This window comes from Aotus nancymaae, unplaced genomic scaffold (assembly GCF_030222135.1).
Source record: "Aotus nancymaae isolate 86718 unplaced genomic scaffold, 86718_ANA_hifiasm-v0.15.2.pri h1tg000043l, whole genome shotgun sequence".
NCBI classification, from domain to species: Eukaryota; Metazoa; Chordata; class Mammalia; order Primates; family Aotidae; genus Aotus; species Aotus nancymaae.
In genome coordinates, this window is record NW_026988457.1 from 987,089 (window position 1) to 1,010,761 (window position 23,673).

The 23,673-nt window shown below is 39.4% G+C and overlaps 2 protein-coding genes across 6 annotated transcripts in view; one reads left to right on the forward strand and one right to left on the reverse strand.

The window, feature by feature from the left end:
• MTUS2 (microtubule associated scaffold protein 2) overlaps positions 1 to 23,673 on the forward strand; it is a 797,713-nt gene that overhangs the window by 166,866 nt on the left and 607,174 nt on the right. The gene's annotated exons all lie outside the window — the stretch shown is intronic.
• LOC135268793 (chromobox protein homolog 3-like) lies at positions 20,206 to 21,020 on the reverse strand. Its single transcript, XM_064361787.1, has one exon. The coding sequence runs from the start codon at positions 20,981 to 20,983 to the stop codon at positions 20,432 to 20,434; it is 552 nt and encodes a 183-aa protein (XP_064217857.1). The 5' UTR covers positions 20,984 to 21,020; the 3' UTR covers positions 20,206 to 20,431.

Sequence of the window (23,673 nt, forward strand, 5' to 3'; positions counted from 1 at the left end):
TCTTTGCTATTGTAAACTGTGCTGCAATGAACATTCGTGTGCATGTGTCCTTATAGTAGAACGATTTATAATCCTTTGGATATATACCCAGTAATGGGATTGCTGGGTCAAATGGAATTTCTATTTCTAGGTCCTTGAGGAATCGCCACACTGTCTTCCACAATGGTTGAACTAATTTACACTCCCACCAACAGTGTAAAAGTGTTCCTATTTCTCCACATCCTCTCCAGCATCTGTTGTCTCCAGATTTTTTAATGATCGCCATTCTAACTGGCGTGAAATGGTATCACAATGTAGTTTTTATATGCATTTCTCTAATGACTAGTGATGATGAGCATTTTTTCATATGTTTGTTGGCCCCATGTATGTCTTCTTTTGTAAAGTATCTGTTCATATCCTTCACCTACTTTTGAATGGGCTTGTTTGTCTTTTTCTTGTGAATCTGTTTTAGTTCTTTGTAAATTCTGGATATCAGCCCTTTGTCAGATGGGTAAGCTGCAAAAATTTTTTCCATTCTGTTCGTTGATGATTCACGCTAATGACTGTTTCTTTTGCTGTGCAGAAGCTGTGGAGTTTAATTAGGTCCCATTTGTCTATTTTGGCTTTTGTTGCCAATGCTTTTGGTGTTTTGGTTATGAAGTCCTTGCCTATGCATATGTCCTGAATGGTTTTGCCTATATTTTCTTCTATGGTTTTTATGGTGTTAGGTCTTATGCTTAAGTCTTTAATCCATCTGGAGTTAATTTTAGTGTAAGGTGTCAGGAAGGGGTCCAGTTTCTGCTTTCTGCATATGGCTAGCCAGTTTTCCCAACACAATTTATTAAACAGAGAATCCTTTCCCCATTGCTTGTTTTTGTCAGGTTTGTCAAAGATCGGATGGTTGTAGATATGTTGAATTGCCTCCGAGGCCTCTGTTCTGTTCCATTGGTCTATATCTCTGTTTTGGTACCAGTACCATGCTGTTTTGATTACTGTAGCCTTGTAGTATAGTTTGAAGTCCAGTAGTGTGATGCCTCCCGCTTTGTTCTTTTTTGCTTAGAATTGACTTGGCTATGTGGGCTCTCTTTTGGTTCCATATGAAGTTTAAGGTGTTTTTTTCCAGGTCTGTGAAGAAGGTCTTTGGTAGCTCGATGGGGATAGCGTTGAATTGTAAATTACTTTGGGCAGTATGGCCATTTTCACGATATTGATTCTTCCTAACCATGAACATGGAATGTTTCTCCATCTGTTTGTGTCCTCTCTTATTTCGTTGAGCAGTGGTTTGTAGTTCTCCTTGAAGAGGTCCTTGACGTTCCTTGTTAGTTGTATTCCTAGGTATTTTATTCTCTTTGTAGCAATTGTGATTGGCAGTTCATTCTTGATTTGGCTCTCTTTAAGTCTGTTATTGGTGTATAGGAATGCTTGTGAATTTTGCACATTGATTTTGTATCCTGAGACTTTGCTGAAGTTGCTTATCAGTTTCAGGAGATTTTGGGCTGAGACGATGGGGTCTTCTAGATATACGATCATGTCGTCTGCAAATAGAGACAATTTGACTTCCTCCTTTTCTATTTGAATACCCTTTATTTCTTTTTCTTGCCTGATTGCTCTGGCTAGAACTTCCAATACTATATTGAATAGGAGCGGTGAGAGAGGGCTTCCTTGTCTAGTGCCAGATTTCAACGGGAATGCTTCCAGTTTTTGCCCATTCTGTATGATATTGGCTGTTGGTTTGTCATAAATAGCGTTTATTATTTTGAGATATGTTCCATCAATACCTAGTTTATTGAGGGTTTTTAGCATAAAGGGCTGTTGAATTTTGTCAGAGGCCTTCTCTGCATCTATTGAGATAATCATGTGGTTTTTGTCTTTGGTTCTGTTTATGTGGTGAATTATGTTTATAGACTTGCGTACGTTGAACCAGCCTTGCATCCCCGGGATGAATCCTACTTGATCATGGTGGATAAGCTTTTTGATGTGCTGTTGCAATCGGCTTGCCAGTATTTTATTGAAGATTTTTGCATCTATGTTCATCATGGATATTGGCCTGTAGTTTTCTTTTCTTGTTGCATCTCTGCCGGGTTTTGGTATCAGGATGATGTTGGTCTCATAAAATGATTTGGGAAGGATTCCCTCTTTTTGGATTATTTGGAATAGTTTCAGAAGGAATGGTACCAGCTCCTCTTTGTACATCTGGTAGAATTTGGCTGTGAGCCCATCTGGACCTGGGCTTATTTTGGGTGGTAGGCTCTTAATTGCTGCCTCGACTTCAGACCTTGTTATTGGTCTATTCAGGGTTTCGACTTCTTCCTGGTTTAGGCTTGGGAGGAGGCAAGTGTCCAGGAATTTATCCATTTCTTCCAGGTTTCCTAGTTCATGTGCATAGAGTCGTTTGTAATAATCTCTGATGATGGTTTGAATTTCTGTGGAATCTGTGGTGATATCCCCTTTATCATTTTTTATTGCATCTATTTGGTTATTCTCTCTTTTCTTTTTTATTAATCTGGCTAGTAGTCTGTCTATTATGTTGATCTTTTCAAAAAACCAGCTCCTGGATTTATTGATTTTTTAAAGGGTTTTTCGTGTCTCTATCTCCTTCAGTTCTGCTCTGATCTTAGTTATTGTCTTCTGCTAGGTTTTGCGTTTTCTTGATCTTGCTCCTCTAGCTCTTTCAATTTTGACGATAGGGTGTCAATTTTAGATCTCTCCTTTCTTCTCATGTGGGCACTTATTGCTATATATTTTCCTCTAGAGACTGCTTTAAATGTGTCCCAGAGATTCTGGTATGTTATGTCTTTGTTCTCATTGGTTTTGAAAAACATCCTTATTTCTGCCTTCATTTCATCGTTTATCCCGTCAATATTCAAGAGCCAGTTGTTCAGTTTCCATGAAGCTGTGGGTTCTGGGTTGGTTTCTGAATTCTGAGTTCTAACTTGATCACACTGTGTTCTGAGAGACTGTTTGTTATGATTTCTGTTCTTTTGCATTTGCTGAGGAGTGATTTACTTCCAATTATGTGGTCAATTTTAGAGTAGGTGTGATGTGGTGCTGAGAAGAATGTATATTCTGTGGATTTGGGGTGGAGAGTTCTGTAAATGTCTATTAGGTTTGCTTGGTCCAGGTCTGAGTTCAAGTTTTGGATATCCTTGTTAATTTTCTGTCTCGTTGATCTGTCTAATATTGACAATGGTGTGTTAAAGTCTACCACTATTATTGTGTGGGAGTCTAAGTCTCTTTGTAAGTCATTAAGAACTTGCCTTATATATCTGGGTTCTCTATATTAGGTGCATACATATTTAGGATTGTTAGCTCTTCTTGTTGCATTGATCCTTTTACCATTATGTAATGTCCTTCTTTGTCTCTTTTGATCTTTGTAGCTTTAAAGTCTATTTTATCAGAGATGAGAATTGCAGCTCTTGCTTTTTTTTTGCTCTCCTTTTGCTTGGTAAATCTTCCTCCATCTCTTCATTTTGAGCCTTTGTGTATCCTTGCATGTGAGATGGGTTTCCTAGATACAGCACACCGATGGGTTTTGGCTTTTTATCCAATTTGCAAGTCTGTGTCTTTTGATTGTGTCATTTAGCCCATTTACCTTTAGGGTTAATATTGTTATGTGTGAATTTGATACTGCCATTTTGATGTTAGCTGGCTGTTTTGCCTGTTAGTTGATGCAGATTCTTCATTATGTTGATGCTCTTTACCATTTGGTATATTTTTGGAGTGGCTGGTACTGGTTGTTCTTTTCTATGTGTAGTGCCTCTTTCGGGAGCTCTTGTAAAGCAGGCCTGATGGTGATGAAATCTCTGAGGATTTGCCTGTTCGCAAAGGATTTTATTTTTCCTTCACTTATGAAGCTTAGTTTGGCTGGATATGAAATTCTGGGTTGAAAGTTCTTTTTTTTAAGGATGTTGAATATTGGCCCCCACTCTCTTCTGGCCTGTAGGGTTTCTGCTGAGTGATCTACTGTGAGTCTGATGGGCTTCCCTTTGTGGGTAACCCGACCTTTCTCTCTGGCTGCCCTTAGCATTTTCTCCTTCATTTCAACCCTGGTGAATCTGACGATTATGTGCCTTGGGGTTGCTCTTTGAGGAATATCTTTGTGGTGTTCTCTGTATTTCCTGGACTTGAATATTGGCCTGCCTTGCTAGGTTGGGGAGGTTTTCCTGGATAATATTCTGAAGAGTACTTTCCAGCTTGTATTCATTCCCTTCGTCACATTCAGTTACACCTATCAAACGTAGATTAGGTCTTTTCACATAGTCCTATATTTCTTGTTGACTTTGTTCATTTCTTTTACCCTGTTTTCTCTAATCTTGCCTTCTCGTTTTATTCCATTGAGTTGATCTTCGACCTCTGATATCCTTTCTTCTGCTTGGTCAATTCGGCTGTTGAAACTTGTGCATGCTTCACAAAGTTCTCGCGTTGTATTTTTCAGCTCCATCAATTCACTTATATTCCTCTCTAAGTTGTCCATTCTCGTTAGCATTTCATCAAATCTTTTTTCAAGGTTCTTAGTTTCTTTACATTGGGTTAGAACATGTTCTTTTAGCTCACGGAAGTTTCTTATTACCCACCTTCTGAAGGCTGATTCTGTCATTTCATCACACTCATTCTCCATCCAGTCTTGTTCCTTTGCTGGTAAGGATTTGTGATCCCTTGTAGGAGGAGAGGTGTTCTGGTTTCGGGTGTTTTCATCCTTCTTGCGCTGGTTTCTTCCCATCTTTGTGGATTTATCCACCTGTCATCTTTGTAGTTGCTGACTTTCTGATTGGATCTCTGAGTGGACGTCCTGTTTGTTGATGATGAAGTTATTTCTGTTTCTTAGTTTTCCTTCTAACAGTCTGGCCCCTCTGCTGTAGGACTGCTGAGGTCCACTCCAGGCCCTGCTTGCCTGGGGATCACCTGCCTCAGCTGCAGAACAGTAAAGGTTGCTACCAGTTTCCTCTTCTGCTTTGTCCCAGAAAGATACCCACCAAATCTCAGTCTGAGCTCTCTTTTATGAGCTGACTCTTTGGATATACAGGGGTCAGGGAGCTACTTGAGGAGACAGTCTGTCCTTTATGGGAGCTCAAGTGCTGAGCTGTGAGCTCTGTTGTTCATTCAGAACTGCTGGTCAGGTATGTTTAAGTCTGCTGCAGCAGAACTCATAAGCCCCCTTTTTTTCCCAGGTGTTCTGTCCCGGGGATTTCGGGCTTTATTTATGAGTTTCCACTGTGCTGCCACCTTTTATTTTCAGGGCTGCCCTGCCCAGCAAGGAGGCAGCCTAGTCACTGTCTGCCTGCCGAGCCTTTGCTGAGCTGCTGTGGGCTCCACTCAGCTGCCGTGTGAACTTCCCTGCAGTCCTGTTTACATGGGCGTAGTTAGAACTGCCTCAGCAATGGTGGCCTGCCTCTGTAGTGATGGACTCTCTCTGTAATGGCGGGTTGCCTCGGCAATGGCAGGCTGCCTCAGCAATGGCGGACTGCCTCTGTAGTTGTGGAGTGCCTCAGTAGTGGCGGACACCCCTCCCCCACAGAGCTTGACCATCCCGGGTTCAGCTGTGCTTGCTGTGAAACTCTCAACCCAGAGTGTTTCCAATTGCTGTTTTTTTGTTTTTTTGTTTGTTTGTTTGTTTGTTTTTTGGTGGGAGTGGGACCAGCTGAGCCTGATCACCTGGCTCCCTGCCTCAGAGCCTTTTTTTTTTTTTTAGTTGAACCATCGACTCTCTCCCAGGTGTTCTGGTCGCCTATTGAAAAGGCGCCGGCATCTGTGTGATTTCCTGTGCGGCTACCCACTGCGCTGGCTGAAACAGCGGTACAGATTCGTGGTGCTTTTTTGCCTGGGAATCTCCAGAATCTCCTGGCCTAGCTCCCTGTTTCAGTGCCCCCCCCCCTTTTTTTTTTTTTTTTTAAATCAGATGAATGAGTGACTCTGCCTTCTCGGAGCTTCCCAGAGCTCCCCTTGCTGGCTAACAGGGAACCCAGTCCCGTTTATTCTGCACTGGGAACCGCCGCGCCGGGGCACCGGCAAAACAGCCGCACCGGCCAAAACAGCCGCAGTGGCGACCTGTGGGGCTCCTCTGCCTGGGAATCTCCTGGTCTGTGGGCAATAAAAATCTGTCTGGAAATGTGGTGTCCACTCACCCTCTGCGCTTTCCCTGGGAGCTGCAATCCTGAGCTGCTCCTAACTGGTCATCTTAGCTCTTCCCTATTGAATTTCATTTTATCACTGCAATCTGAGATCATAAAAAGTCTTCATAAGGTCCATGCTCATTTGGACTGATGAAAGTAGCTGGATTTCCCAACCACTGTCAGCATCTCTCTATTCATCATGCTCCCAATGGTTGGGTTGAGTGGCTGATTAGTAAGCATTTCATTAATGCAGAAACTTTTAGTACGTTTTTGTGGAACAAGATAGTCTCTAGAAAGAAACTGTATTAAAGAATTGCCCATCTGCATTTTTACTTAAATATTGTAGCCTACCAAGTTCAATATCCCTTCCTGAGTAAAAAGAAATACCTGAATATATGAGGGCCTGTGAATTCACATTTCCAACAAGTTTCCAGATGCTGCTGATCTCACTTATCTGGGGACTGAACCGTCAGAACCACTGGCCTGGGCCACCTCATACTCTCAGTGTCATCCTCTGGAAATAAGCACTAGATGGGGACTGAACCGTCAGAACCACTGGCCTGGGCCACCTCATACTCTCAGTGTCATCCTCTGGAAATAAGCACTAGAATTCCTACCTTAAAGGAAGTTTTTCTCTGAGGTGGGAGATTACTATATATACTATATGAGACACTAAGGACTCAATCATGGGTAGCTGCTGCTTCTATTTCTGTAATTATTTTTACATTATTTTAAACTAAGTTTAAATTATTTCGAAAAATGCATGAGTAACTCTGATGTCCTACTGCTAGAGGACTAAATGTACTAAAGTATATGAGGAAGTTATTCTTGCCCTCAAGGAGCTTAGAGTCTAGTAAGAGCTACAAAAATATCTATACAAATAAAGCATAGAATATGATAATCACATCTGTCTTGGCACTTTGAAAGGCTGAGGCAGGAGGATTGCTTAAGGCCAAGAGTTCAAGACCAGCCTGGGCAACATAGTGAAACTCCATCTCCACAAAAAGAAAAAAAAAAAAAACAAACCTGTTGTCTAATTTTTGTATATGCCACTCCATCTAAGTAATGATACCTGAATTTCACATTGTTTGAGAAAATTACTGATTATTCTGTAAAGCATCCTCTGAAAAACTGAAATAATTTTTGGTTCCATCAATGATGATCTGCCTAAAGGAAGATCATAGGAACCTCAAGGAGGATGTTACACGGTAGTTGCTGCTATTGGCCATATCTGATGAACACGTATGATGCTGATCAAGCCATCTCCCTCAAACACCCATACCATTCCTTCTTCTTTGAGGTCGACTGAAATTGAAATACAAGTATTTACCTAGGGGATGGGAATGCTTCATGGAAGACCTGCAGTTGTACATTAAGGAATGAGTAGGATTTGGACTTAGGGGCTGAAGGAACAGGTGTTCTTCATGGAGAAAAGGAGGAGGGGTCTGTGGAAATGCTCAGACTGTGATCTGGGCAGAGAAAGAGAGTTTGCATTCTACTGGAACACAGGAAAACATAGTGAGTACAGACCAATAAGATTAGAAAGATGGACTGGACCCAGATCACAGAATCCTTTGGATTCTTTCATTTGCTCCCCCTGACCCCAGACAGTTAATAATTAAGGTTCTGGAAAACTTGTAAGTATTATTTTATATTCTCGACAGACTCTCACTTGATTTCTTAGGTATTATTAGTATGAAGGATTGGTATGCCCTCCTCTGTAGGATTGTTTTCACGATATTGTAGATGTGTTTAAAACGTTACTTCCTTGCTGAGACACAAGGTTGCCTAGCCCTCTGACTTACATGGATCCTGTGTAGTGATATTTAAGACTCTGGCTTTCCAAAAAAGGAGATCAGTAGGAACTGGGAAAACAAATATTCTGGGCTAAAGCAGTGGTTGGCAAACTACAACCAGTGGGCCAATTTGGCTTCTCACTTGTTTTTATGTGGGCCATTAGCTGAGAATGGTTTTACATTTTTAAATAGTTGAATCAAAAGAATAATATTTGATAACATATAAAAAGAATATACAATTCAAATTTCAGTGTCCATAGTAAAGTTTTATGGGAACATAGCCAAGCTCCTTTGTTTACATATATCCATGCTGCTTTTGTAATACAGTGGCAAGTTACAGCACAGACCCAGGGCTCCAAAAGCCTAAATTTACTATCTGGTCCTTCACAGAAAAAGTTTGTCAACCCCTTATCTGAAGCACTGGATCTCCAAAGCTTCAGAGTACATCAGAATCACCTGTAGGTCTTGTTAAATTGCAGACTACATTAGAATCACCTGGAGGTCTTATTAAAGTGCAGCTTGCTGGGCTCCACCCTAAGTTTGAAATTCAGTAGTGTGGCATTCAAGAATGTGCAATTCTAGCAGATTCCCAGGTGCTGCTGATGCTGCTGGTCCTAGGACCACCCTTTGAGACCTACTGGTTGAACACAGTGCTGCCCAAACTTTAAGATGCTTGGGACCCAAGTGGAGAGCTTGAGATTAAAATGCAGATTCTGATTCATCAGGTCTGGGTTGTAGCCTGAGAAGTCTGCATGTTTAACAGGCTACGGGCTGAAGCCATGGATCAAGTGTGCACCTGGGATGCACTTGAGTAAGTATGGCTAGCTTGACTTTTTGTGTGTGAGATATTGATACAGCCAAAAGAATGGACTTCTTTTGAGATAGAAAAAAAACTATGTGACTAGATTGTGAGCAACTATTTGGGGAAACAAAATTAATTGAAGACTCTAGGATGGTAAGAAATATACCTGGGGTCTTTGCAGTTAATTCTCAGCTTATGGAGATATTGAATTGCCTTTGATGCTGCCTATATACGTCTCTAAATAAATAATAATTAAGGAATATTTTTACTTAACTATGTTCTTGTGATTGAGGTCATTCTCCTTACTGTGGCTTACATAAGATTTTATATTTATCTGACTGCCTCAATTTGAGCCTTGAATTTGCTAATTACAGTTTTACTGGGCTTTTATGTTTTGGCTGTTAAGAACTGAAGCTGAAAAGAGTGTCTGCTTCCTGAAAGCAGGGGATACTTTCAAAGGTCTGGTATTTTAGTAGGTGCTTTGTGAAGGCTGTACAACCTGGAACTGAATTAAAGATTAGGGGCTAGACCATTACTTTGGAATGCATGAGCAAGTGTTTATTTTAGAAAAGAATAATGCTTAAGAAAACATTTAAATTGAATTTTATGCTCTTGATAGATGTTAACTTTTTTGTATTAATACCTCAATATGTTTGTGAATGACTTATTCAGTTAGACAGGGGGTTCTTCAAAGTATCTACCAAAGCCAAGTGAAATATTTTGTTTTTACCAAAAAAATGCTTATTGCTATTAATAGAAACAAATTATAAGTGAGTTCCTCTTTTGGACCCAAAGAAGCCTCCTAATTATAGGTGTTGACTTTAGCACACTCAGTATGTAGAGAATCTAACTCTGTAGCACTTGCATCTCCAACACCTCTCAGGGCTTACCCAGTGCTAGTTAATTCACATTTGAAATGTTACACTTAAGGAAATAATGAGTCATGTTTTCATCTAATTTTAATTTTCATGCCTGTCCTCAAAGAAGGGAAGATAAATAGTTGTGTGTATGCTACTTTTTCTTTAATAAAGATTTGAGGATGCTTTTAGAAATAGAGCCCATGAAAACTTTTTTTTTTGAGACAGAGATTTGCTCTTGTTACCCAGGCTGGAGTGCAATGACACAATCTCGGCTCACTGCAACCTCTACCTCCTGGGTTCAAGTTATTCTCCTGCCTCAGTCTCCCAAGTAGCTGGGATTACAGGCATGCACTACCACACCCAACTAATTTTGTATTGTTACTAGAGAGGGTTTCTCCATGTTGGTCAGGCTGGTTTCGAACTCCCAACCTCAGGTGATCCACCTGCCTCAGCCTTCAAAGTGCTGGGATTACAGGTGTGAGCCACTGTGCCTGGCCAAAACTTTTTAATACATAGGATGTTTGGTCACACGGTTATTTTTTATAGTTGTCAGTTTCAGTGGCTTGGTTGAGACTATAATTGGTTTTAAGTATGTTGTTTATGCTTTGAAGGAAATTTTCTTTAAAAATTCATACCAGAATTCACAGGTCATCTTTTTCTTGTTCAAAGATGACAGATTTTTTTCAGAGCTAGCATATTTATGCAATCAAAATTTATTGAACACGATGTAGCTATTTTTCACTAGCAAAATAATTTTGCTGTTAATCTGACCTCCAAAATCTAATTCATTCAGGGTAGGAACTTTGTGCCCAAGTGCTCACTAACCAGCTATTTACTCACTTGTGGGACTTCCATTTTCCTCCAAACAAATAATGTTACCTCAGGTCATCGATAGAAGTGTTTTCAAATGATCCAGGATCATTTTAAACCTACATAATTTTAAATAATCTCTCAGTTTTAAGAAAATAAGGCTCAGGCCCAAAAGTAGAAGTTACAGGGAGGCGTTTATTGGTTCTATATAAGAAGGGACTTTGTAACTCTTTAAGGCTGCTCAAAAATAGAATGGGCTATCTTGCTAGGCATTGACATTCTCTGCAATTAGAAGTATTCAAGCAGATGACAGGCACCTACCTGTCTGAAATTCTTTGGGTGAGATTCCTCTATTAATTAGAAAATTAGTCTTGTTGATTTCTAAGATTTTTCCTCCTTATTCCAATATATTTATTTCTACCCTCTCATAAAATAGCTGCTTGCAATCTGTTGAAATATTAGAGGAGGCTTAATAACCGTGTTGGCAATATATTACAGAGCACTGTGGTAGAGTTATAATGCATAGATTTCATTATGGTAATATTCAAATTGCTTGTTTCACAGGTATGTGTATGGCAGCAAGGGACCGGGTGTGGGGAAAGGAAACAGCATGTCTTGGGTCCCCATATGGCTATATATACTATAACAGGCATCCACTCCCCCTGGTATTACAAGCTCAGTTCAGATTTCAAGTACAGGTTGGTGGCTCCTCCCTACTCCTCTGTTGGGTGTCCAGTGGGTTCCCCTTTGGATTTAAGGTTGTCCTTGAAGGACTAACAATTTGTAAATCTTGGAAGTTGCTTTACATCTCTGAGTTTCAGTTTTTCTTTGCCATATCCTGTATATTGTATATGTAGGATATAAAAGGGAACATGTGTATATAGGGGAACATAAATGTTTAAAATTTTTTCCAAATTAAGAAGAAACTTGTTTTTCAATCTTTGTTGTATGGAAAGGGATTATTTTGCTCATTTTGTGGAGGGCTGACCCTCCATAGGATGGAGTATAAACATCCCTTCTCCCATTCATTGAGCCAGGCTTTCACTTTAAGCAACAAGAATTGGTTTTTATGTTGTGTATGGTTTGGGGACCAGATTAATGGGCAGCTAGTTTACCTCAAATGGGAGCCGGTGGCCTTCCTTGGGGCTCTAGCTTTTAGAATGCTTTTGGGTTTGCTTACTTGTTTTCAGCTTCTCTATGTTTCCAGCACAATTTCTTACCATTACTTCATTTATCTTGCTGTCTTTTAATTACAATATCCAGTTCTCTTAATGTTTTGAAAAAGTTTTAATTGTAAAATACACCTAACATAACTTACCATCTTAACCATTTTTAACTGTACAGTTCAGTAGTGTTAATTAAATTCACAGTATTGTGTAACCAATATCTAGAACTCTTTTTTTTATCTTGAAAACCTGAAACTCCATATCGATAAACAACAATGCCCTATTTTACCCCCAGTCCCTGGCCAGCACCATTCTACTCTCTGTCTCTATGAATTTGACTTCTCTAGGTACCGCATGTAAGTAGAATCATACAATATTGATCCTTTTGTGTCTGGCTTATTTCACTTAGCATAATGCCCTCCAGGTTCATCCATGTTGTAGCATGTGCCAGGATGCCAGCTTTCCTTTTTAAGGCTGAATGATATTCCACTAAATAGATATACCACATTTTATTTATCTGTTGGTGGACACTTGCACTGCCTCTGCATTTTGGCTATTGTGACTAATGCTGCTGTGAACGTGCATATACAAATATTTCTTTAAGACTTTGCTTTCAATTCTTTTGAATATATATACAACCCAGAAGTGGGATTTCTGGGTCATGCAGTAATTCTATTTTAAATTTCTTGAGGAACTGCTATACTGTTTTCCAAAATGGCCGCTCTACTTTGCATTCACAACAGTGCACAAGGGTTCTGATTTTTCCACATCTTTGCCTACATTTGTTATTGTCTGCTTTTTTTTTGATACTAGCCATCCTTATGGGTATCAGGTAACATTTTATGATTCTGATTTGCAATTTCCTAATGATTAGTGCTGCTGAGTATCTTCATATTCTTGTTGGCCATTTGTATATCTTCTTTGGAGAAATTTGTATTCAAGTCCTTTGCTCATTTTTAATCAGGTTATTTGTTTTTGTTGTTGAGCTGTAGGAGCTCTAAAGAGCATTCTGGATGTTAACACTTTGTCAGATATGTGACTGGCAAATGTTTTTTCCCATTAGATAGGTCACCATTTCACTATGTTCATGATAATTTTTGATACACAGAATTCTTTTAGTGTAATCCAGTTTACTTTTACTTTTGTTGCATGTAATTTTGGCATCTGTCCAATAAATTATTCCAAATCTAGTGTCATGAAACTTTTCTGTTACATTTTCTTTTAAGACTTTAGCTCTTACGTTTAAATCTAATTTCAATATTGTTATGTCTCAGGGAATAGGGAGGCCCAAAGAGAGAGAAATATGAGGAATGACCAGTCAGTGGAGCAGTTGGAACACACATATTTATCAATTAAGTTTACCATCTTATAGGGACATGGTTCATGGTGCCCCCAAAACAATTACAGTAACATCAAAGATCTCTGATCACAGATTACCATAACAGATATAATAATAATGAAAAAGTTTGAAATATTGTGAGAATTATTGCAATGTGACATGGAGACATGAAGTGAGCACATGGCCATTAGAAAAATGGCATCGATAGACATGCCTGATGCAGTTTGCCACAAACCTTCACTTTGTAAAAAACACAAAATCTGTGAAATGCAATAAAGTGAAACTCAATAAAACAAGGTGTACTTGTAAAAGACATCTAAATTGAGAAGAAGGAAGTAAAATCATCTATTTGCTAATGTGTTGATCTTATATCTAGAAAACCCTAAAAACTCCACTTAAAAATTGTTAGAACTAATAAATTTAGCAAAGTACTAGGATGCAAAATAATTACAAAAGTCAGTTGCATTTCTATACACTAATAATGAACATTAAAAAAAAAAAACTAAGGAAATTCCAGTTACGATAACATAAAAAAAAAAAAAAAATTAACCAAGGAGGCAGAAGACTTGCACACTGAAAACTATTTTGATAGAGATTGCATTAAAGCTGTGGATTACTTTGGGTAGTATTGACATCTTAATAATATTAAGTTTTCCAATCCATGAACATGGAATGTCTTTTCATTTATTTATGTGTTTTAAAATTTCTTTCAGCAACTCAGTCTTTCACCACTGAGTATAGTGTTTGCTGTGGGATTTTCATATATGATCTTTATTATACTAAGGCAATTTCCTTCTCCTCCTAGTTTTGTGAGTGCATTCTCTTAATTAAAAAATAAAATTAAACTCTTGTGGCTGGGCGCAGTGGCTCACACCTGTAATCCCAGCACTTTGGGAGGCTGCAGTGGGTGGGTCGCTTGAGGCCAGGAGTTTGAACCAGCCTGGGCAACATGGTGAAACCCCATCTCTGCTAAAAAATACAAAAATTAGCCAGGTGTGGTGGTGTATGATTATAGTCCTAGCCACCTGAGAGGCTGAGACATGAGAATTGCCAAAATCGAAGTGGAGGTTGCAGTGAGTCAAGATCACACCTTTGCACTCTAGCCTGGATGACAGAGTAAGACCCTGTCTCAATCAGTCAATCAATCAAGAAAGTCTTGCATTAGGAAACCAAGATGAAGCTTCTGACTTGATACAATATCTGTTAGTAGGTAATGCCAGGTGACAGAGCGTCTGGTACTGGTCGGGGGGAGTGGCATTTGTTGAAGGGCAGGACTGTTGATAGAGTGCCTTTGTGCAGCATCCCCCTATAACCCATCTTATGTGTAGAAGTGCACCAGTGGCAAATTCCTGGATGACCTCTGAAAAAAATTTTCATGATGTATTATTTATTTATTTATTTATTTATTTATTATACTTTAAGTTCTGGGGTACATGTGCAGAACGTTTAAGTTTGTTACATAGGTGTTCACGTGCCATGGTGGTTTGCTGAATCCATCACCCCATCATCTACATTAGGTATTTTACCTAATGCTATCCCTCCCCAATCCCCCCACCCACTGCTGTCCCTCCCCTAACTCTCCACCCCCTGAAAGGACCCGGTGTGTGATGTTCCCCTCACTGTGTCCATGTGGTCTCATTGTTCAACTTCTACTTATGAGTGAGAACGTGTGGTTTTTGGCTTTCTGTTCTTGTGTCAGTTTGCTGAGAATGATGGTCTCCAGCTTCATCCATGTCTCTGCAAAGGACATGAACTCATCCTATTTTATGGCTGCATAATATTCCATGGAGTATATGTGCCACATTTTCTTTATCCAGTTTATCATTGATGGGCATTTGGGTTGGTTCCAAGCCTTTGCTATTGTGAACAGTGAGTGCCTCAGTAAACATATGCGTGCATGTGTCTTTATAATAGAATGATTTATAATCCTTTAGATATATACCCAGTAATGGGATTAGGTCAAATGGTATTTCTATTTCTAGATCTTTGAGGAATCACCACACTATCTTCCACAATGGTTGAACTAATTTATACTCCCACCAACAGTGTAAAAGCATTCCTATTTCTCCATATCCTCTCCAGCATCTGTTGTCTCCTATTTTTTTTCATTTTTATTTTTAAAAATTTATTTATTATACTTTAAGTTTTGGGGTACATGTGCAGAACATGTAAGTTTGTTACACACGTGTTCACATGCCATGGTGGTTTGCTGAATCCATCACTCTGTCATCTACATTAGATATTTCACCTAATGCTATCCCTCCCCAATCCTCCCACCCGCTGCTGTCCCTCTCCTAGCCCTCCATCCCCTGAAAGGACCCGGTGTGTGATGTTCCTCTCACTGTGTCCATGTGGTCTCATTGTTCAACTTCTACTTATGAGTGAGAACATGAAGTATTTGGTTTTCTGTTCTTGTGTCAGTTTGCTGAGAATAATGGTCTCCAGCTTCATCCATGTCCCTGCAAAGGACATGAACTCATCCTGTTTTATGGCTGCATAATATTCCATGGTGTATATGTGCCACCTTTTCTTTATCCAGTTTATCATTGATGGGCATTTGGGTTGGTTCCAAGCCTTTGCTATTGTGAACAGTGAGTGCTGCAGTAAACATACGTGTGCATGTGTCTTTATAATAGAACGATTTATAATCCTTTAGATATATACCCAGTAATGGGATTGGATCAAATGGTATTTCTATTTCTAGATCTTTGAGGAATCGCCACACTATCTTCCACAATGGTTGAACTAATTTATACTCCCACCAACAGTGTAAAAGCATTCCTATTTCTCCATATCCTCTCCAGCATCTGTTGTCTCCTAATTTTTTTTTTCTTTTTAAAAATTTATTTATTATACTTTAACTTCTGGGGTACATGTGCATATCGTGTAGGTTTGTTACATAGGTATACACGAGCTGTGGTGGTGGTTTGCTGGATCCATTGCCCTGTCATCTACATTAGGTATTTCTCCTAATGCTATCCCTCCCCAATCCCCCCATCCCCTGTTTTTCCTCCCCTAGCCCCCAAACTCCCAGGCCCTGGTGTGTGATGTTCATGTGTCCATGTATTCTCATTGTTCAACACCCACTTATGAGTGAGAACATGTGGTGTTTGGTTTTCTGTTCTTATGTCAGTTTGCTGAGAATGATGGTTTCCAGATTTATCCATGTAACTGCAAGGGACAGGAACTCATCCTTTTTTTATGGCTGCACAGTATTGCGTGGTGTATATACACCACATTGTCTTTATCGAGTCTATCACTGATGGGCATTAGGGTTGGTTTCAAGTCTTTGCTGTTGTGAATGGTGTCACGATAAACATACGTGTGCATGTGTCTTTATAACAGAACGATTTATAATCCTTTGGGTGTAGACCCAGTGATGAGATTGCTGGGTCAAATGGTGTTTCTAGTTCTAGATCCTTGAGGAATCACCACACTGTCTTCCACAATGGTTGAATTAATTTATACTCCCACCAACAGTGTAAAAGCATTCCTATTTCTCCATATCCTCTCCAGCATTTGTTGTCCCCAGATTTTTTAATGATTGCCATTCTAACTGGCATAAGGTAGTATTTCAATGTAGTTTTGATTTGCATTTCTCTAATGGCCAGTGATGATGAGCATTTTTTCATATGTTTGTTGGACTCATATGTCTTCTTTTGAAAAGTGTCTGTTCATATGCTTTGCCCACTTTTTGGTGGGGTTGTTTTTTCCTTCTAAGTTTGTTTAAGTTCTACACAGAATCTGGATATTAGTCCTTTGTCAGATGGGTAGATTGCAAAAATTTTTTTCCCATTCTGTTGGTTGCTGGTTCACTCTATTGATAGTTTCTTCTGCTGTGTAGAAGCTCTTAAGTTTAATTGGATCTCATTTGTCTATTTTGGCTTTTGTTGCCATTGCTTTTGGTGTTTTAGTCATGAAGTCCTTGCCTATGCCTATGTCCTGAATGGTAGTGCCTAGGTTTTCTTCTAGAGTTTTTATGGTGTTAGGCCTCATGTTTAAATCTTTAATCCATCTAGAGTTAATTTTTATATAAGATGTAAGGAAGGAATCCACTTTCAGCTTTCTGCATGTGGCTAGCCAGTTTACCCAGTGCTATTTATTAAATAGGGAATCCTTTCCCCTTTGCTTGTTTTTGTCAAGTTTGTCAAAGATCAGATGGTTGTAGTTTTGTGGTTCTTTCTGAGGCTTATGTTCTGTTTCATTGGTCTATATCTCTGTTTTAGTGCCAGTACTGTGCTGTTTTGATTACTGTAGCCTTGTAATATAGTTTGAAGTCAGGTAGCATGATGCATCCAGGTTTGTTTGTTTTTTGCTTAGAATTATCTTGGCTATGTGTGCTCTTTTTTTGGTTCCATATGAAGTTTAAGGTGTTTTTTTTCCAATTCTGTGAAGAAAGTCATTGGTAGCTTGATGGGGATAACACTGAATCTATAAATTACTTTGGGCAGTATGGCTATTTTCACAATATTGATTATTCCTAACCATGAGCTTGGAATGTTTTTCCATCTGTTTGTGTCCTCTCCTATTTCGTTGAGCAGTGGTTTGTAGTTCTCCTTGAAGAAGTCATTCATATCCCTTGTTAGTTGTATTCCTAGGTATTTTATTCTCTTTGTAGCAATTGTGAATGGGAGTTCACTCATGGTTTGGCTCTCCGTTTGTCTATTATTGGTGTATAGAAATGCTTGTGATCTTTGCACATTGATTTTGTATCCTGAGACTTTGCTGAAGTTACTTATCAGCAAGGAGATTTTGGGCTGAGACGATGGGGTCTTCTAAATATACAATCATGTCATTGGCAAACAGGAACAATTTGAACTCTTCCTATTTGAATACACTTTATTTCTTTCTCTTGCCTGTTGGCCCTAGCCAGGACTTCCAATACTATGTTGAATAGCAGTGGTGAGAGAGGGCATCCTTGTCTAGTGCCGGATTTCAAAGGGAATGCTTCCAGTTTTTGCCCATTCAGTATGATATTAGCTGTGGGTTTGTCATAAATAGCTCTTGTTATTTTGAAATATGATCCATTGATACCTAGTTTACTGAGAATTTTTAGCACAAAGGGCTGAATTTTATCGAAGGCCTTCTTTGCCTCTATTGAGATAATCATGTGGTTTTTGTCTTTGATTCTGTTTATATGATGGATTATGTTTATAGATTTGCAGATGTTGAACCAGCCTTGCATCCCCGGATGAAGCCGACTTGATCGTGTTGGATAAGCTTTTTGATGTGCCATTGAATTTGGTTTGCCAGTATTTTATTGAGGATTTTTGTATCAGTGTTCATCATGGATATTGGCCTGAAATTTCCTTTTTTAGTTGTGTCTCTGCCAGGTTTTGGTATGAGGATGATGTTGGTCTCATAAAGTGAGATAGGGAGGATTCCTCTTTTTGTATTGTTTGGAATAGTTTCAGAAGGAATAGTACCAGCTCCTCTTTGTACCTCTGTTAGAATTTGGCTGTGAACCCATCTGGTCCTGGACTTTTTCTGTTTTTTTAGACAACAAAAAGCAAGCAGTTTATTTTTAGGGAACAAGGAGAGTGTCAATCTAAATAACAAAAAGAGAGAGGCTCTCTAAAGGAAAATTACATTTTTTCAGGAAGAAGACATTGCAATGGGCATATGTATGCCATAACAAACTATCTGTATATTCAGGGAGGTAAAGGAAGACAGTGGTTTTTAGAGGAAAAGTAAGAAGGATTACATAATTGTTTTGAGGTAACTGTCCTCGGCCACAAGGGTCAATAACAAGGTTGACACCACTATATGCTTGGACAGGCAATTGCTGGAAGATGTCCTTGCAGAGGTGTTTTTTCTTTTTTAAATTTACTTTAAATTCTGGGGTACATGTGCAGATCTTGCAGGATTGTCACATAGGTATACACATGCCATGGTGGTTTCTTCTAATGTTATCCCTCCCCAATGTACCCACCTCCCCAATCAACCCACCTTCTGCTATCCCTCCCCTAATCCCCCACCCCCTAACAGACCCCGATGTGTGATGTTCCCCTCACTGTGTCCATGTGTTCTCATTGTTCTATACCCACTTAGGAGTGAAAATATGCAATGTTTGGTTTTCTGTTCTTGTGTCAGTTTGCTGAGAATGATGGTTTCCAGATTCATCCATGTCCCTGCAAAGGACATGAACTAGTCATGTTTTATGGCTGCATAGTATTCCACGGTGTATATGTACCACATTTTGTTTAGCAATGAACATACATGTGTATGTGTCTTTATAATATAATGCTTTATAATCCTTTGGGTATATACCCAGTAATGAGATTGCTGGGTCAAATGGTATTTCTATTTCTAGATCCTGGAGGAATCGCCATGCTGTCTTCCACAGTGGTTGAACTAATTTACACTCCCACCAACAGTGTAAAAGTGTTCCTATTTCTCCACATCCTCTCCAGCGTCTGTTGTTTCCAGATTTTTTTTTAAAGGAATATAAAACTATTTATTAACCACTGTTCACCAGTATTTACAATGAAGTAAACAATATACAGTTGGATAACATTCTGATTACTACAAAGTTGTTTTCCTGGCTTTTGTTGAACCAGTAAAGCAAGTAACTGAAAGACTGAGCCTACATGTAAGGAATGAGTGGGAGTAAAGAAAAAACATTCAGGTCAATAGGTTAGATTACAAAAGGTTGTTCATACATTTATGTCAGCAGGTCATAAACAGCCAACATCTCTATCTGATTAGGTTTCTATGAACCAAGTCTTAGATGTTCTGTGAATCATGACCTTTTAGTTAATGTAGCAACAGGGATTTCAACAGTGTGTTAAGGAGTGGCCTGCTAGCAGATTTTTAAATGTTCATTTAACTTAGTTTTGTTTAGCTAATTAAAACACACTAGCACTTGTCTAGTTTCCTCATACGGATGGGGAAACCTCCTGTAATGGTAGTGATAAGTGTTCCTTTTAGGAATTTTGCCAACAAAAATCTGCATTTATAGATATAGATGCTTTAAAATTATCCAATTTAAATTGCCCTATTAATTATAATCACTTATTTCTTCACATACTTGAAATGTATGGCTTCAGGAAAAATTTCAATTTAACTTGAAGTGATTAGCTCTTATTTTGCTCAGAATAATAGCATCTCAGAAACATGGGTTTACTTGTGACTTTTTGGTGAATCTTTAAAAACAAAAATAAAAAAATTTACATATGCATTTTATGTATACACACACAAAAAAAACACATATAAAACCCAGAATGGTCCTTAGGCTTATGAGAACACAAGTTTTGATTGAGTAATGACTATGGACGTTTTCCCTAACATTTAGAAAAGCTGTTCTTTAATGCAGAGGAAATAATATACCATGGTATCAAATGTTCTTTTCTGATCAAGGAAGCAACTACAGAAAGCTTTTATTGATTTGTTCAAAGTAACCAGTGCTATGGATGCAAAAAACCCCCCAACAACTCTTCCAACACTACTTTCAAAACGAACATATCAAACTTGATTTTCATTGGATGTAGTTATTTTGTCACACTAATAAACCAAAAACAAGACCCAAATTTTATATATATATATAAATATATATAAAAAAGTGAACAATTATTGAGCTTCATCTTCTGGACAAGAATGCCAAGTTAGTCTTTCTTTATAAAAAGCAATTACAATTTGAGGACACTTCATATTTGCCTCTTTCGCCAGCACCAAGTCTGCCTCATCTGAATCTTTCCATTTCATGAGAAACATCAATTCTTCACTGCTGTCTGTGGCACCAATTATTCTTTCAGGATCAAGACCTCTGCCAAATCCTCTTGGTTTGTCAGCAGCATCTCTTTTCTTCTTTGATTTGCTGTCATCAGATTCACTGTCAGATAAAGATTTTTTTTTTGTACCATCTTTTTCTTTGCCAGCTTTTTGAGAATTAAGAAATGCTTCAATCAACTCTGGACAATCTAAATTTTCTTCAGGTTCCCAAGTATTGTCAGCATCTGTAAATCCGTTCCACTTCAGGAAATATTCCACTGTCCCATTTACTACACGTCGATCTAGTACTTTTTCCACCACAAATTCTTCAGACTCTGCCTCTTCAACTTTTTTACTCTTTCCATTCTGTTTATTTCCCATTTTTTGCCATGTAATTTTATTGGAGGCCATTTTTTATTGCAGACTTGAAGAGCTATTATTCACCACCTCCGAGCTGCTCCGCGTCGTGGGTCTGCAGCGTCTTTGACCCTGCGTGCCTGCAGCTCCAGCCACATCCCTGTTTCCAGATTTTTTAATGATTGCCATTCTAACTGGCATGAGTTGGTATCTCAGTGTGGTTTTGATTTGCATTTCTCTAATGACCAGTGATGATGAGCATTTTTTCATATGTTTGTTGGCTGCATAAATGTCTTCTTTTGAAAAATGTCTGTTCATATCCTTTGCTCACTTTTTGATGGGATTGTTTTTTTCTTGTAAATTTGTTTTAGTTCTTTGTAGATTCTGGAAATTGGCCCTTTTGTCAGATGGGTAGCTTGCAAAAATATTTTCCCATTCTGTTGGTTGCCCGTTCACTCTAATGATTGTTTCTTTTGCTGTGCAGAAATTTAATTAGATTCCATTTATTTATTTTGGCTTTTGTTGCCATTGCTTTTGGTGTTTTAGCTTTCTGCACATGGCTAGCCAGTTTTCCGAAAACCATTTATTAAATAGGGAATCCTTTCCTCAGTGCTTGTTTTGGTCAGGTTTGTCAAAGATCAGATGGTTGTAGATGTGTGGTGTTACTTCTGAGGTCTCTGTTCTGTTCCATTGGTCTATATCTCTGTTTTGTTACCAGCACCATGCTGTTTTGATTACTATAGCCTTGTAGTATAGTTTGAAGTCAGGTAGCGTGATGCCTCCAGCTTTGTTCTTTTTGCTTAGTATTGTCTTGACTATGCAGGCTCTTTTTTGGTTCCATATGAAGTTTAAGGTGGTTTTCTCCAGTTCTGTGACGAAGGTCAGTGCACTTCAGTGTAGGTGACAAAGCAAGACTCCATCACAAAAACAAAAGAAAAGAAAACTAAACTAAAAGTAGAACTACCATTTGATCCAGCAATCCCGCTACTGGGTAGCTACCCAGAGGAAAAGAAGTCATTATATGGAAAAGATACTTGCACATGCATGTTTATTGCAGCAGAATTCACAATTGCAAAAATATAGAATCAGCCCAGAAACCCATCAATTAATGAGTGGATTAAAAAAATGTAGCACAAATGTACTGTGGAATACTAATCAGCCTTAAGGAATGAAATAATGGCATTTGGAGCAACCTGGATGAACCTGGAGACCATTTTTCTAAGTGAAGTAACTCAGGAATGGAAAACTAATCATCATATATTCTCACTCATAAGTTGGAGCTAAGCTATGAGGACACAAAGGGATAAGAATGATACAGTGGACTTTAGGGACTTCAGAAATGGGTGGGAGGTGAGTCAGGGAGGAAAGACTACACATTGGGGTCAGCGTACACTGCTTGGGTAATGAGTGCACTAAAGCCTCAGAAATCACCTACTAAAGAACTTACATATGTAACCAAACATCACCTTTTCCCCAAAAACTGCCACAATAATTTTAAATAAATAATAAATGAAGTGAAACAAATGACATTAGTGTTGAGAGACAATCTATTGATGGATATACAAAGGCTGAAAATTGTGGGAAATCCACATAAAATAAACATTCCAAGTGCTAAAACAAAACCTAATGACTCAGTTTTCTTAAGAGCAAAATTGCAAAAGGTGACATTAATGCCCATCCTAGAAGAATAAAATACACATCACCTTTACTGATATGAGTAAATTACTTGTTTTTCCTTGAAAGAGTATCCAAGCTATTGTGTTCATTTTCACACTGATCAAAGAGAGCACCCTTCTGTCAACAGGGATCTGCAGTTTTCAGGACCTAGCAGAAATTCTATCTTTTCCTTTTTTCTTTTTTTTTTTGAGACAGAGTCTAGCTTTGTTGCCCAGGCTGAAGTGCAGTGGTGCAATCTTGGCTCACTGTAACCTCCGCCTCCCAGGTTCAAGTGATTGTCCTGCCTCAGCCTCCCAAGAGGCATGTGCCACCTTGCCCCACTAATTGTTTGTATTTTTAGTAGAGATGAGGTTTCACCGTGTAAGGCAAGATGGTCTCGATCTCCTGACCTGGTGATCCGCGTGCCTCGACCTTCCAAAGTGCTGGGATTACAGGTGTGAGCCACCGCGCCTGGCCTTTATCCTCTACCTTTAACAGTCAAGCACAAAAGTAGAGGCAGCTGCTAGGCCCCTCTGCCCAGAGCCAAGTGACTGTCACCATCAGTAGGCAGGAATAAGGCTTGAGCTTCTCTGGTCCCGGAGATCTTCTGGGTGCTACCCTCCCCCGCTGCAGCTGCGCCCCGTAACATCCCTGAGTCTGCGAGACACTGGCCTGATTCGTGCAGGATTCTATGGCCAGCGGGTGCCAGCGCATGATGCTTTGTGTGCTTTCTGGCGTCCTGAGGCCAACGGTCACGGTCACCGAGCTCTACACACTTGGCATTGGCCGCAGACTTTGGAAACTTCTGGAAGCTGAATTTCTAAGGAAAGGTCCCGACCACTGCACTGCTGTCATGGGCAGCTATCTGAGCTGGTTCCTGGGCTGGCCCCGAGACCAGAAGCCCTGGGCCCTGCGCTCCAGACGCTTCCGACGCTCCGGGGTCCAGGACTGCTACAAAGTCGCCTTTGTCCACAGGCCGCGCTGGGTCCGCACCCGGCCCCTCCCCACGGCTCCTCCTGGCTGGGACTATGCCTACATCTGGAGGCGCTTTCCCAACAGGCCACCGCTCCTGAGCTTCATTGGGCCGG